The sequence below is a fragment of the Festucalex cinctus genome, chromosome 1 (assembly GCF_051991245.1).
Source record: "Festucalex cinctus isolate MCC-2025b chromosome 1, RoL_Fcin_1.0, whole genome shotgun sequence".
NCBI lineage: Eukaryota > Metazoa > Chordata > Actinopteri > Syngnathiformes > Syngnathidae > Festucalex > Festucalex cinctus.
This window is the reverse complement of record NC_135411.1, coordinates 29719288-29733574: the sequence shown is the minus strand read 5'-3', so window position 1 is coordinate 29733574 and position 14287 is coordinate 29719288. Positions and strand designations below refer to the sequence as shown.

The window sequence follows — 14287 nt, the reverse complement described above, 5'->3', positions numbered from 1 at the left end:
GACTACTGCCTGAAATAAATGAACAAAATGAATGGAAAAAAAAGAAAAAAAAATCTGCAGTTATTTTTTGAATTGATACATTGTTGATGTTGACTACTGCCTGAAATAAATAAACAAAATGAATGAAAAAAAAAAAAAGAAATTCTGTTAAGATACTTGTACTTTTATTCAAGTATTGCTTTCAGGATTACTTAATACAGAGGTGATTATATGGTAAATACAAGGAATATCTTATTATTCTCTCCTCTATACCAGTACACCAAGAGCCTCATTTATAAAACTGTGCGTGAGAACCTGTGTACAAACTACTAACGAAACCCAAACCTAGGCAGAAAAAAAGTGAGATTTTTAAAACCACGCACACCTGAACGCAATTTCCACTATTTTGAGGACATATGGCGCATACTTAGAAAAAAAAGCTGCCTTTGTATGTCCAGGTATTCCTTGTTTGCGGTGGTCAACCACCAGGGCACGTTAGAGAGCGGCCACTACACCAGCTTCATCCGCCAGCACAAGGACCAGTGGTTCAAATGTGACGACGCCATCATCACCAAGGCCAGCATTAAGGATGTACTTGATAGCGAAGGGTGAGAAGGCGCACCACGCAAACGTTCACTCAAGCAACTGTTAGTCCGCCTCCACGTGGCTGTCAACCTGCCGGCAGCGCCACACTCAAATTTTACGCATTTTTCACACCAAATTATTCAATTCATATTCAAAAGAAAAAAACTTACAGTACCACCTAAAAAATACTTAGCTTTCCAATTGCAACTTTAACCCCTTCATTTTTCTTTTGGGGATTTTTTTTAATTGATTTTGATTCTTTTCCCACAAAATAACCTTATGCAAAAATATCTGGGTTTGTCTCATGTTTTTATTTGTTATAGTGGACACCAGCATAATATGGCTGTAACCTGTAACATTTTTAACATGAACATCATGCAAATCAACTTGCAATTTTAATTGGTTGTTAGCTAGGATCCAATCATGAACCAGAAGTGTTCACATCATCCAAATGATGTGTTTTTATAGGTTTGACACACAATCTGGCATGTCCACTGCAATCCTCGACAGGGGGTTAAAATACCGTAGTAGGCATTATGCACAGTTTCAACATAACTGTGCCTGACTATAGTAAAGTTAAAATCTACTTCATGATTTGATTAATATTAATTACATATGCAGTATACTGTAAGGTAGCAATTGTTTTGAAATAAATATTTCAAAACAATTTAAATGTTTTGATGCCAAAAGTTAAGTTACATCACTCAGAGTGTCAAGTACTGTATTATGATACAGGGTTTCCCAAAATGAAATGACATCTTTTCCTAGTCTAATAACATTCTCAGATTGTAGCCTGATATGTAAAAACTTAACTACATTTAAGAGATATATTATGTTTGTTTGTTTATTTATTTATTTATATGATAAATTTTAAAGTATTTCACAGATGTCTTCATACCTCTTCTGTGCTATGCTTTTGTCAGAACGTGTCATCTCATAGGTGGTGAGCGTTTTCAACATTTGTTTTTGTTCAGTTTTGGGAAATTGGTTGTAAAATTTATACATTCAAATAATTTGGAACTGTTGCAAAAGAGGAGGAATAGGTTTCCCCTCTATGAAGGTGACAAAACAATAATAAAAATAAGAATCCATGTCATGAGGTTTTAGGTGTGAGAGTTTGCTCACGACAAAAGTCTCGTTTTCATTGACAATGGAATAGAACAAAAGATGAACAAAAACATTCAGATCAGATTGTTCTCAAGCACATTTGTGCATATTTGTATATCATATTTCCTAATTTTCTTTCTTGAACCCTGACCCTCTTTTGTAGGTATCTCTTATTCTACCATAAACAGTTCCTGGAGTATGAGTAGTTCTCGTCCCCTCCACCGTCTGTGACCACTGACCATGAAGAACCACTGGTGGACAGTTGGCAACGCGCACACACATACAAGCCTACCTGAACTACCTGACTGATTATTTAAAAAAAAAAAAAAAAAAAAAAATAAAAAAAAAAAAAAAGCTGCTCCTGTGAATGTGGAGGACATTTAAAAACAAAAAAAAACAAAACAAAAGAGAACGTGTGACATGCAACTTTTCAACAACAAAACAAGCACTGAACTACTTCTTGGCATCTACTTGACAAAACTGAATGAAGAAGAGGAAGAGGAGACATCCCCTGGGCACATCTTAGTACAGTATTCTGACACCCCCGAAAGAAAAAAAAAAAAAAAAAAAACTCCCACGGTGCTCTTGTCTCATCTGACCAAGCATTTAACTCTTAAGGCCACCATTATGCATCATGGGGAAGCAAAAAATAAATACGATAAACTATGAGGGGAAAAAAATCAACGTATTAAGGACTTTGCAAGAGCATTTTTATGGCTATAATATCATGAATGGATCTATTTTTTATTTTATTTTATTTTATTTTTTTCGAAGAGCTAAGAGACACTTGCCCGCCAGGCCTGTTGCTAAGGCCAGCGTTACTATGGAAACCCTTTGGACCGTGGGTGTGCTCCCTCATCTCAGATGTTTTCAAATCTGCTTAATGGCAGGGACATTTTTTTTTTATTATTATTTTAATTTTTTATTTTTATTTTTTTTTTTAGCACTCATGGACACATTGTTTGTTTACTACTTTTGATTTATTTTTTAAAAATAATTTTCAGTACATGAATCATATGTCCTTTGCTGTTCCTGTTACTGGAAATGTTTTTGGACGTATATGCTACTTTCATTCTTGTGGAATTGTTGGTATATGATCATGATGGTGCTGATTAAAAGGACGCTCACCTGTTTTGTGTGTGTGTGTGCGCGCGCATGTGCGTGCTGCTAATGGACCAATACATGATGGCACGTACTGTAATAGCCATGTGACCACACTGCGGTCTTCGATAATAATGGATCCGTAGTGGAATCTCATTGTGGTTAATGTTGTGTGCTGTGGCCCTATAAAGCAGATTGCATTGCGCGTGCGCGGCAGCACGGCCCTGAGCCTCATCGGGTGATAACTTCTCCATGGAAACGTTGCGTTCGTCAGCGCGTGTCGCACTGCAGTGCAATAAACACCACGCTTCACATAAAGAGCATACACATAGGCAGAATGTAGGAATGTTGTGGTAGACTTTGCCATTATAGGAACACGTCAAATAAGGCCCAATGCAATATTACAACGTAATCCACCGCCTTGAAAATAGGACCACATGGGTCATGGGGTTATAGTGACACCCGCTGGTCATATTAAGAAACACGGGATCATTAAGAAAGGCATGCAACTAATCACCAAAACAATCATGTGTTTGATTTAAAAGAACATTTTTATTTTCACACTAAATAATGTTGCTAATGTGACATTTTTCTGTTTGTAATCAGCTATTTACTGTATCTACACAGAAAACGTCTTGCATTTTTTTCCCATTTAATTTCAGCATACTTGTGCAATTTGCTGAACAAAAGCCACTCTGTACATACACGTACGTATATTATCAACACATTTTGGGGTTAACCTTTTTTAAAACATGATGTCACCACGGTTTGCTGTGATTGGTAAACTTTTTACACCAAGTACCACCTGGGAAAAGTGATTTGGCTTCAGGTTCCTCCATCATTCCCAACATTAAAGAGATCGTCCAGTTGGGGTGGCCCATTTTTCACTCATTAAGTTTTTTTTGTTTTTTTTAAAAAAATCAGGAAAATTATTTTGGCGTGCATTTTCAATTGTATCTATTTGTTTTGGAGAAATCGGTAAATAATAAATCCACCCTTCCCAAATTTCAATATCGACACCCTCCTCCTCTCCACTCCCTCTTCCCATGGTGGGAGTCAGTGCAGGGACCAGACAAGGTTAGTCCATTCAAAGTCATTGTACATACATTACAAGTAATTTCCAAAAACGTCTCTCTCGATTAGCCTCTCCACGTCTGACTTTGGGTGGCATGGTGGATAATTGGTTAGCACGTCTGCCTCCCCGTTCTGAGGACTTGGGTACGAGTCCAGGCTCCGGCCTTCCTGGGTGGAGTTTGCATGTTCTCCCCGTGCCCAGTGGGTCTTCTCCGGGTACTCCGGTCTCCTCCCACATTCCAAAGACATGCATGGCAGGTTAATTGGACGTTCCGAATTGTCCCTAGGTGTGCTTGTGTGTGGATGGTTGTTTGTCTCTGTGTGTCCTGCGATTGGCTGGCAACCAGTCCAGGGTGTACCCGCCTACTGCCCAAAGCCAGCTGAGATAGGCTCCAGCACCCCCACGACCCTTGTGAGGAAGCGGTCAAGAAAACGGATGGATGGATGTCTGACTTTAAGAACTTAAGGGGAAAAGCAGTTTCCATGCTGTTGCTTTCAATAATAAATAAATCCCCAAGATATATCACAATCAATGCATTCTGAGAAACATTAATTGCAGCCTTGATAGTTGTGTGTTTTTAGATGGGGGAGCTAGCTAACCTGCCTGGAGTCTAACAAAACTTTAGCATTGCTAAATGTCTAAAAATGGAGACGAAACACCCACAAAATTCATACGCAAATTCTTACTCTTGTCCAACCTGTAAAAGTAAAACAACATGGAGGTGATGTTTTTTCGTCATAGGAGCTCACAAAATGTCAATACAGCCCCAAATAACGTGCCGATTGCTTTTAGGTTTAAACAAATGGAAGTGTTACAAGAGTAGCAAATCAATTTCATAACATGCATGTTGTGGTATTTTCAAACACTAGGGTGACAATAGAACGTGACAAAGCAAGCCAGGAGACCTATGACGATGCTTACCTCCTTTCTCTGATGATGACACTGACAGGGTGAGATGGGAGACAAAGACAAAAGGAGTTTCCCAATTCTCTGTAGCCTGTAGGGGTCAGGACAAGTGCTGCAGGTCCCTTTTCGTGAAGGTAGACGTCGACCTCCCTAAGTTCAATCAACTACAGTCACGTGCCCTCAGCAATACAGGTGGAGGTAATGGCGACACCAGGAAAGAAAACGCAAGACGCACATCAATGTAAGTATGTTAATATTCATTGAATGTCATAGTAATGATGGGTTAGTCTAAGCTGTAATTTACTTTAAGACAAAAGTTTCTGGTGAGGTACTTTCAAATATAGGCTACTAGGAACATTGTTTAATGTATTCCAGTGCTATGAATCCATCTAGCCCAGCTTTATTTGTTGAGCATTTTTAATAACATAATTGACCAAAGTGCTTAATACAAAATAACAAGCAACAATACAGTGCATGTAAATAGATAAAATACCAGTAATAAGACTGAAAAAGTCAAACAAACAAACAATCAAAAAAAAAGCATTTAAGACTGTTTTCGGAGCGGATTTCAAATCGGGAAGTGAATTTGCGCATGTAAACTACAGATGCAGCTCATATTTCCACAATTTTGGGCCAGCAACTGAGAAAGCACAATCTCCAGTTTAAGCCCTGTCCCATCTGCAGTCAAGTAAATAAACGTCGCCTGGCCACTATTTGCGGTAATGGTATTTGTTACAATGCATATTCGGCTGTAACGTAAATATTCTATGCTTGGAGTGTCACTGGTTGCACGAGAATGGGAAAAGTCACAGAAAGAAATAGAAGTGGTAATAATTTTCATGGATCACACTTGGGGATTTTTTTTTTTTTTTTTTTTGCAATTCAGCTGAACATTTGGACATTTCAAATTCTGTGAGTAGATCTCTTCATGAAAAAGAAAAAAAAAGAAAAAAAAAAGAAAAAAAAAAGAAAAGTTGTCTCATACAGAGGAACAACAAATGGGTGTCCAAAAAAAGCACTGTCAGCATCACTGTAAGAAATGGAGTGGACACAAATTGTGTTAGTCATCCCACAGAGTCACTTCTTGTATTATGATTCAAATGAATTATTCAGCGGGACTAACACTTGTGGTCACTGTTGCTATGGAAATATAGAACACTCTAGCCGCAACAAGATGCACTACTATACTATAACTTGATTAGTCATGTTTGTGTGACACTTACACATTAAAACCGTTGCGATTTATTTATTTATTTTAAACCCTATGCGATGATCCAACAAATGTTATATTTGTGAGTTCAAAGATAAAAGTCTTGTAGCCCTTCTCAAATTCATGTTTCACACTTACATTGGTACAAAAAGAAAAAAAATAATAGCAAAAGTTAAATACGTTTTACTATCATTGAAAATCATGCAGGCATGTTCGAGACAAATGTGATCCCATTAATAACATGCTTCATGATTTCATTCCCTACAATATCATATCCACAGATGCGTCAAGACTGGACTGGAAAACATTAAGAGACCACTGCAAAATTTCACTTTCTCTGATTTTCGTTTTCATACGTGAGTGTAAATGACTGTTACTATAACTCTAAAATATTCACATTTGGAACATTTATTAATTTACTGAAAATGGGAAAAAATGGTCCAATGTTTTCGTTTTGTGTTTTTTCATGTTTTTTTTTTTCTTAGAGCTGTATATAATTTGTTGTATTCAAACCCAGTATTCCGACCTCCATATTTAATATACTGCATTTTTTTTCCATTTAATTGTGCACCTGTAATCAGCAACATAGATTTTTTTTTTTTAACAAAATAAATACATGTAGTTCTTTTGTCCTTCTAAATTTTTGTGAGAAATTGACTCATCCAGTCAAAAAAACAACAAAAACATAATGTTAAGCAGTTAATAACAAAATCGGCTTTAAATCGACACACAATTACTGTAATTTGGTTGTCCACATGTTGTTCTGGTTCTCCAATATATTGCACATTTTTTCTCTCATGTTACATCGCACAGCACAAAAGAATATATACCAGTGAAATACAATAATTATCAAGCGATTAAACGGAAGTCCAGAGTAGTTGGCAAGTCCATTTTTCTTTCTTATTTCATATTGCTCCGTGGAAAATATTTAGTGGAAGGTTGGACTTTGAAATGGAGTTTTGCAGTCATATTTACACAAAACTATGGTAACGTGTTTCTTGCAAATAATCCAGGAGCTGCACGGAAGTGTGTGCATGTGTGTGTGTGTGTGTATGTGTCATTCGCCTGAGGAATCATTTTCTAATGTCAACAGACCCCGAGGAAAACAGCCCAGATTTCATTTATAGCGCAGAGCAAACATTTGCATGGGGAAGGAAGGAGTCTGAGAAGAAACAATGTGCTTCTCTTGATACTCCTCGTGGTCTCCCTTGGATGTAATATTTGACCGTTTGCATTGCAAAGTACCGACTCTAGTCCTCACTTTGAGGCCCCTAGCCAGTCTGCAAAAAAGGTACCAGGGGGAACTTTGAAATTTAGAGCGGATGGAAGGCCTCTGCCGGAGCGAGACGCACTCGTGACACGACAGATGCCAGTGACAAAGGACGGTCTCCTGTATTTACGTCTCAACTGTCTTGGCCGAGAGTCAGGATGGATGAATAGTAGTGGTGCAACAGATCACAAAAGTCACGGTTCAGATCGGACCGTTTTTCGCATCACCAAAAAAATAAATAAAAATAAATAAGTAGTAGGCTACTTTGTCTTAATTTATCTCGTAAAGCGCCTTTTCCATTAAACAAAAATCAATTCAAAATGTCTACTATAGCTGTTTAGGATTTAGGAACACAACTTTTAAGTGCAATATGAAGCAGAAACATTATTAGAGTGTGCAGACATTGTTTGACATTTTCAGTGGAATGTTTTTCTTTTGTAAGGGGCAAAAGTGTTTCATAAAAAAATAATGACAAAGTTCTATTTCTTTCTTTCATTTTTTTTTTCTAAATAATGAAAAGACCTCAACGTGCAATTTAAGGCACATTCCCTCTCTTTAACTCATTCACTGCCATTGACGGAAAAAGACGTCAAATGATGCATTTTTTTTTTGCTGGTCTGGCAATGAATGTGTTAAAAATGGAGTGTGAATTACAAAGTAGCCTTGGTCCAGAATATTGAAAAAGAATTATTTACTAGCCTGGCTAGCCAAACACTCGTGCTAACAGGTAGCCGCTAGTCACTTATGTTGTATCATACAATGACGGCGTAATTAGTGGTTTCCGTCAATGTATTACTGTATTTGGTAAACTTTATTTTGAAGTTAGGCTTAACGTGTTGAGTTGAGTACGTTTCAGCTTCCTTGAAATGTTAGAATGGTATCGACCACTAATGACTACCGCGCTTATGCTACGTTCAGACCAACAGTGGGGGAGGCATTTCAGATGGCGCGGTTGTATTGTAGTCAATGGACTTTACGCGGGGGGGGGGGCGCGATGGCGTGCTGGGCGGCGCGTTTGGGACGTTTCTGGCGAGCATTTCGCTACTTTGACCATTTCGTCGGCATTGGCTGAATTGAACGAGCAACTTGAATTGAGCGACAGACAATCGGTGTCGAGATGGTTCACGTCACCAAATACGTCACTCAGCAGACAAACCACAGGAAGCGGTTGTGTGTAGAACGTGTAGCATAGCAATGGAGGATAGCTTGATCGTTGCGATTTGCAAGCACCCGGAGCTGTACGACACAACGGTCTACGTGTACCAGGACCGGGCCAAAAAGGCGATTGCTTGGGGGAAGACGTGTGGTGGTCGGCTTATCTGGTGGGTTTGTTTGTTTAATTGTCAAAGTGTGAAGCAAGTTAGCAATGCTACAAAAAGGTACCACCACCTACTGAAGCGGAAATCCCTCCTCTTCCTCTGTTGAGGTGCGGAGTGAAACAAATTCCATTGAGAACCCAGCGAACAAACAAACGCAAGACGAGCATGGTGTTGCGATATTTTCGCTTCAGTCTGAACGTAGCATAAGTCTTCCTGCCTGATATTTGGCCTGTGCCAGTTTAAAAAACATCAATAGCGAAAAGAGCCATGTCAAGGCGAGTAAAGGGGAGCAAGTCAGATCAGGTATTGGTCTGAAGGTCACCGTTCAGCGGGGTCTCCATAGGATTGCGCATCATGCAAGACTTGCCTCGGTGGCTGTGGCTGAGCTTGGCCTACATTCCTGGTAGTTGACTTGTGCCCATAGAAAAAAAAAACACGAGTAGTGAGTACAGCCATGTCAATGTGAGTCAAGAGGAGCAAGTCAGATCAGGTATTGGTCTGAACGTCACCATTCAGCAGGGTCTCCACAGGATCGGCCACCATGCAAGACCTGCACTGGTGGCTGTGGCTGAGCTTGGCCTACCTGCCTGGTAGTTAGTAGAGCCATGTCAACCCGAGTAAATTAAGACAAGACAGATCAGATACTGGTCTGCAGATCACCATTCAGCAGAGTACTTTGGGTTTCTGTGGGGTCGGCCATAATTCGGGATTTGTCCTGGCGGCTGTCACTGCACTCGGCCTCGTCTAGCCCGCCAACCTTCTTGAGACACAGGACATTCTGGAAGCTCTTCTTGAAGTTCTCTGACAGGAAGGCGTAAAGGATGGGGTTGGCACAGCTGTTGGCGTAGCCCAGCACCACCACAAAGGCGAAGGTGCTGCGCAGCACCGGCGTGGTGCTGAGTGTGCCCGTCACCGAGGTGACGTTGAAGACGTAGAAGGGCAGCCAGCACAGGACGAAAACAGCCACCACGATGGACACCATGCGCGTCACCTTCCTCTCCGAGCGTCGCCGCTTGGACGAGGAACTGACGCGGATGCCCGACGACTTGACCTTGATGATGATGAGCAGGTAGCACAGGCAAATGACCAGGAGGGGTAGGAAGAAGCCCAGGATGAAGGTGTAGAACATGAAAGCGGTGTAGTAGGCTTCCTGAGGCTCGGGCCACACAATGGTGCAGAAGCAGCCGTCGTGTTTGGTGATGACGCCGCTGTAGATGACGATGGGCAGGTTGACCACAAGGGACACCCCCCACACCGCCACGTTGATGGTCTTGGCCATGCGGGGCTTGCGCCACTTGGTTGAGCGGATGGGATGCACCACGGCCAGGTAGCGGTCGACGCTCATCACCGTCAGGCAGAAGATGGAGGTGAACTGATTGAGGGAGTCGACAGTCATCACCACTCGACACAGCACCGGGCCAAACGGCCAGTGGACCAGCGCCAACTGGATGGCGATGAAGGGCAGGCCCAGCATGAAGAGCACGTCGGCCACCGCCAGGTTGAGGATGTAGATGTTGGTGACCGTCTTCATCTTGGCATAACGCAGAATGACGTAGATGACCAGGGCGTTCCCGCACAGGCCCATGGTGCACACCAGGAAGTACATGCAGGTGATGACCACCGTGCTGGTTCTGTTGAAGCTCTCGTCCGTGCCGTTCCACTGCGGGTCTGACTCGTTCACCGGCAGGAAGCTGTCGTACATGAGGTGCTCCGACATGTTCGGAAGGGATGACGGAAAGATCCAGGAGTCCATGATGCTGAGCTCACGCTCGCTGTCTCCCTCTCGGAATTATCTGCAAGCTGACAACACAATGAATCCATAATTATTGAGTCATAGGAAATTGTTTAATGTTTACCTTTTTTGCAAGGAGTGCCAGCATGTTCAACAAATTACAGTTGAGATTCCGTACTACTAAGTAGGCAAAGCAATGGCTAAGACAGGAATCTCTGATCCTCGAGAGTCACTGTCCTGCCTGTTTTGGATGTTTCCCTCCTCCAACACACCTGATGATGATCAGGATTGTCATCAGGCTTCTGCAGAATCACGTTGGAGGAGAGAAACATCTAAAACATGCATTTGAGCGGCTCTTGAGAACTGGAGTTCACTACTCCTGGGCTTGGACAATATTCGTATGTGTGCAGTCAGTTGTTGCTAAGGAAGAGTTTGTGAATTGCATGACTTCAGACAACGGCAATAATTTATCAATCACTAGAGTCGAAAATGTTACAAGTACATAGTAGGCACTGTAATAGAACAACTCTGGTCCTTATTCCTGCTAGGTAAAGTTCTTAAGTCTCTCCAAATGTAGTTTTAACAGTTCCAAATAGTAGACATTCTTACTGTGACTTGACCAATACTTGTACAGAAGGCACAGTGACATAAGGCCTCGATACACCAATTTCACGTCAGAAGTCGATCGAGCAGATTCAACGTTGAATCGACATCGACCCGTCGTGACATTTGATCACTCTGATTGGCTGTATGCTAATGAATCAGTGCATGGGGCAAGAACAGGACGTGACGAATGTACAATACACGGACTTTCATAATGATATAAGTCAGTGCTGCAATATCGCTCGTTTTACACATTATCACCCTTCACATTTGAAGAAGAGAAAAAATTAATTCATCACTATATGATGTCACGCAACTGGATATATCACGTAGGATTGACTTTTATATTACATGATACTCTGTAAAGAGCCTGAGGGTGTGCTTCGCATGGGGATTCATCGTGAGTATGCGTTGTTTGTTGTTTTTATATCCCGCCCCCATAAGAGCTTTCCTTGCCTTTTTCTAACACTGAAGAATAGTGACTAGTAGCCTACATCCGCCGCTGATGGTATGGAGGGGAATTAGTTCTCAAGCATGCACAGAAGGTACTTAGTTATTGGTGTTGGTGACCGACGACACAGGGGGTAAGCGACGGTCACATTTGGTTGACGTCGGATTGGTGTATCGACGCCTTTATCCAATAGAAACCCTCTGGTTCATGTCCCGCCTCACGTCACACTTTCATGCAGACACTCGTTGCTAGCCAAAAGTTCATAAATATTTTAACTCCAAAAAGTAGAGACAAGTAAACACATCTATGAATTATTACTGTACCAACTTCACAACTATATATCAGGCGCAGCAACAGTTCAACAGAACTTCTGTTTCTGCTTCTTGTTGCTGCTCATGTCACACTTTTGTTCAGTCTTTTGTTGCGGAGTTCAAATGGCTCAATCACGCTAGCTTGGACAGTAAATGAGAACTGACGGTACAGGGTACAAAGACTCAAATCTGCGCTTTATTCACAATGAAATGTGGATTCAAAACAGAAAGAGCGCCATCTGGAGGGAATACTGCTTCTGAAGTGGTTGAGAAACTGAGCATTAGATTAGAGTGGATGGTTCCTATACTGTATGAGGATTCTCCTAGATTTTGTTTGTGAATTACCCCTCAACCACCACCACCCTCACTTGATTGACAACATGCGTGGTTAGGCTCTCTCAGAGGAATGGGCAACATTTAACTACCCGAGACGAAGCGTGTGCTCATTTATTATGAGGTTCAGCCCCTGCCTGGGGAAATCACTTGTTACATTCTCACAAACTCCGGATCTCCCCCACGGGGGCTCGCGCTAAGCGATCCCTGCCTGACAGCTCAAATCTGTGCTGACACATTATTCTTGAGGGGGGAGGGGGTGAGTAGAGATGTAAATGAGTCGAAGTTAATTGAATGAGGGAGATGAGGTCTGGCATCATTGTATTGCCAATAAGGGCGCTGCAATCACATTGAAGTGCACAATGGGGGGTCCTACAATGGTTAGGATTCATTACGCAAGCTTAACGTTTTCTTACACAGCAGAAGGACATTTGATTGGATTAGCTATACCAGCAGCATTGGCCAATTATTACCAGTAAGTACCGTGTGTGTGTGTGTGTGTATGTATATATATGTATATATATATATATATATATATGAAGAAAATACATACATTAACATTTTATTTTTAATTCTACCAAAGGAAGAATGCACATTAGGCTTCCTGTAACGATGAAAGTTGTTTTTTTTTTTCTTGCTGAACATCGTGTTTTGAAAGTAAACTTGTATCTTCTTTTATGCAACAATATAAAAATATACTTTAAAAAAATACATAATTTTAATATAGAGAATAATTACACTGTAATTATGAATATTTCACTTGTATTAAAAAAATACATTTATCAACATATGTATGGAAGCATGGATTCAACAAATGTGAGGAAAATCCTAGTTAAAAAATGATGACAATGCACTATTCACCAAGATTCAGCCTTACCTGCGTGCAAAAACATCATTTGTAGAAAGAAGTCGTCCTCGAGGTCCGAGTGTATGTAATGTCCTCGTAAAAAGCTCATTTGTGTGGATAGACAAAAAACAACAAAAGATAAGCATGTGTCGAATGCGCACGCACAAGTGAATCCTGCTGGAGAGTGCGGAGACGTTTAAGGATGCACGAGCACGGGAGAGAGTGAGAGAGCCCACATGCACACAAGCACAGGAGGTGCCATCATTTATTGTTATCTCCACAAAACACACATTCAAAAATATTACAAGAAGTGCATTAGTTTGTAAGAAGATAATTGTGTGTTCTTTAGTAGGCAACACGGTCAACTAGTGCAATGATCCAACCAACAGATCATCAGGTGGGCTGGTGGAAACAATCCATTATCATTTAATTGGTGGGAAAAAATTTTTTTTTAACAATGTCAAGTTGTATCTTTATTGAGCTACTCTATCCATGGCAGCAACATATAGTGTCCTGCAGAATAATGAAATGCTTGTTGTCATGTTATGTGCTTGTATTGTTATGCTGTCTCTATATGTGTTTGTTCAAATATCCGTTACTTAAAGCATGTCATCACCACCATGTAGACGATATCTGTTAGCCCCTCTTTAATGTTTTCCTTTATGTGTTAGCATTAAAATAGCACACTTTAATACAAAGTTATGTGGTCATTGTTTTATGTTTAGCTCGTTCACTGCCAGCATAGGAGAAATTGATATTTAACGTCTTTAGCCGTCAATGGCAGTGAATGATTTAGTTTGACAGTAAACAATGATAATATTAGTGATATTTTTTCCATTGATTAAAAAAAAAAAAGAAATCAAAGAAAGACTTTAATCCTTTACAATGATCTCTATCCCTGTAAAAGAGCCAGCTCATACACCAAATATTTACACAGATTTTATAGCTAGAAGAACACAAGAGCGTGGACGTGGGCCGGGTGAAGTACTCGCCCGCTGTGGCGTGATGTTATTTCCAGCTGAGAGGGGGGGGGGGAATCCTCTCGCTCGGCGTGCTTGCTGTTTGCACAACTTGGCCGAACGGGGACAACTGTCCTCCTTAGCCCAGGAAGGGGCTATTTTTTATGTTGACCAGTAATCACGGACCTCTTCATGTATGGTCAAATAATTCTCATATATATATATATATATATATATATATATATATATATATATATATATATATATATATATATATATATATATATATATATATATATATATATTAAACTCATCTATTCTATGCCCTTATGCCTTTTCATGTGGGCAAGGAGAGCTGGGCAAACCTCCTTAAGGCACACATCCAACACATGAACTGCAGTCCACTTGATTTCTTATTTTTAGAAAAAAGAAATGAGAAGTTCGCTCTGTTTTTTTCCGTCTCGGATTTTCAGGAAAAAACAGATTCACGTTATTTGTT

At 40.5% G+C, this 14287-nt stretch overlaps 2 protein-coding genes across 5 annotated transcripts in view; one reads left to right on the top strand and one right to left on the bottom strand.

Annotated features, from left to right (window-relative positions):
* Positions 1 to 2803, top strand: part of LOC144022936 (ubiquitin carboxyl-terminal hydrolase 22) — a 33501-nt gene extending 30698 nt beyond the window's left edge. For 2 of the 4 annotated variants that reach the window (XM_077528178.1, XM_077528165.1), the window contains 2 exons: positions 438 to 587; positions 1835 to 2803. In XM_077528178.1, the coding sequence (XP_077384304.1) occupies positions 438 to 587; positions 1835 to 1877 (193 nt within the window). In that variant the 3' untranslated portion in view covers positions 1878 to 2803. Of the gene's footprint in view, positions 1 to 419; positions 588 to 1834 lie in introns of all 4 variants that reach the window. The other 2 variants (XM_077528172.1, XM_077528155.1) reach the window with 1 other exon arrangement.
* A 4878-nt stretch (positions 2804 to 7681) lies between these two features.
* Positions 7682 to 13013, bottom strand: LOC144022027 (somatostatin receptor type 2-like). The gene is made up of 2 exons (XM_077526465.1): positions 12860 to 13013; positions 7682 to 10352 (listed from the first exon to the last, which is right to left on the bottom strand). The coding sequence occupies exon 2, from the start codon at positions 10303 to 10305 to the stop codon at positions 9190 to 9192; it is 1116 nt and encodes a 371-aa protein (XP_077382591.1). The 5' UTR covers positions 10306 to 10352; positions 12860 to 13013; the 3' UTR covers positions 7682 to 9189.
* Between the last annotated feature and the right edge of the window lie 1274 nt (positions 13014 to 14287).

What these genes read in the sequence shown, in the direction of transcription:
- LOC144022027 (XM_077526465.1), bottom strand. Translation starts at nt 10,305, where the DNA reads ATGGACTCCTGGATCTTTCCGTCATCCCTTCCGAACATGTCGGAGCAC.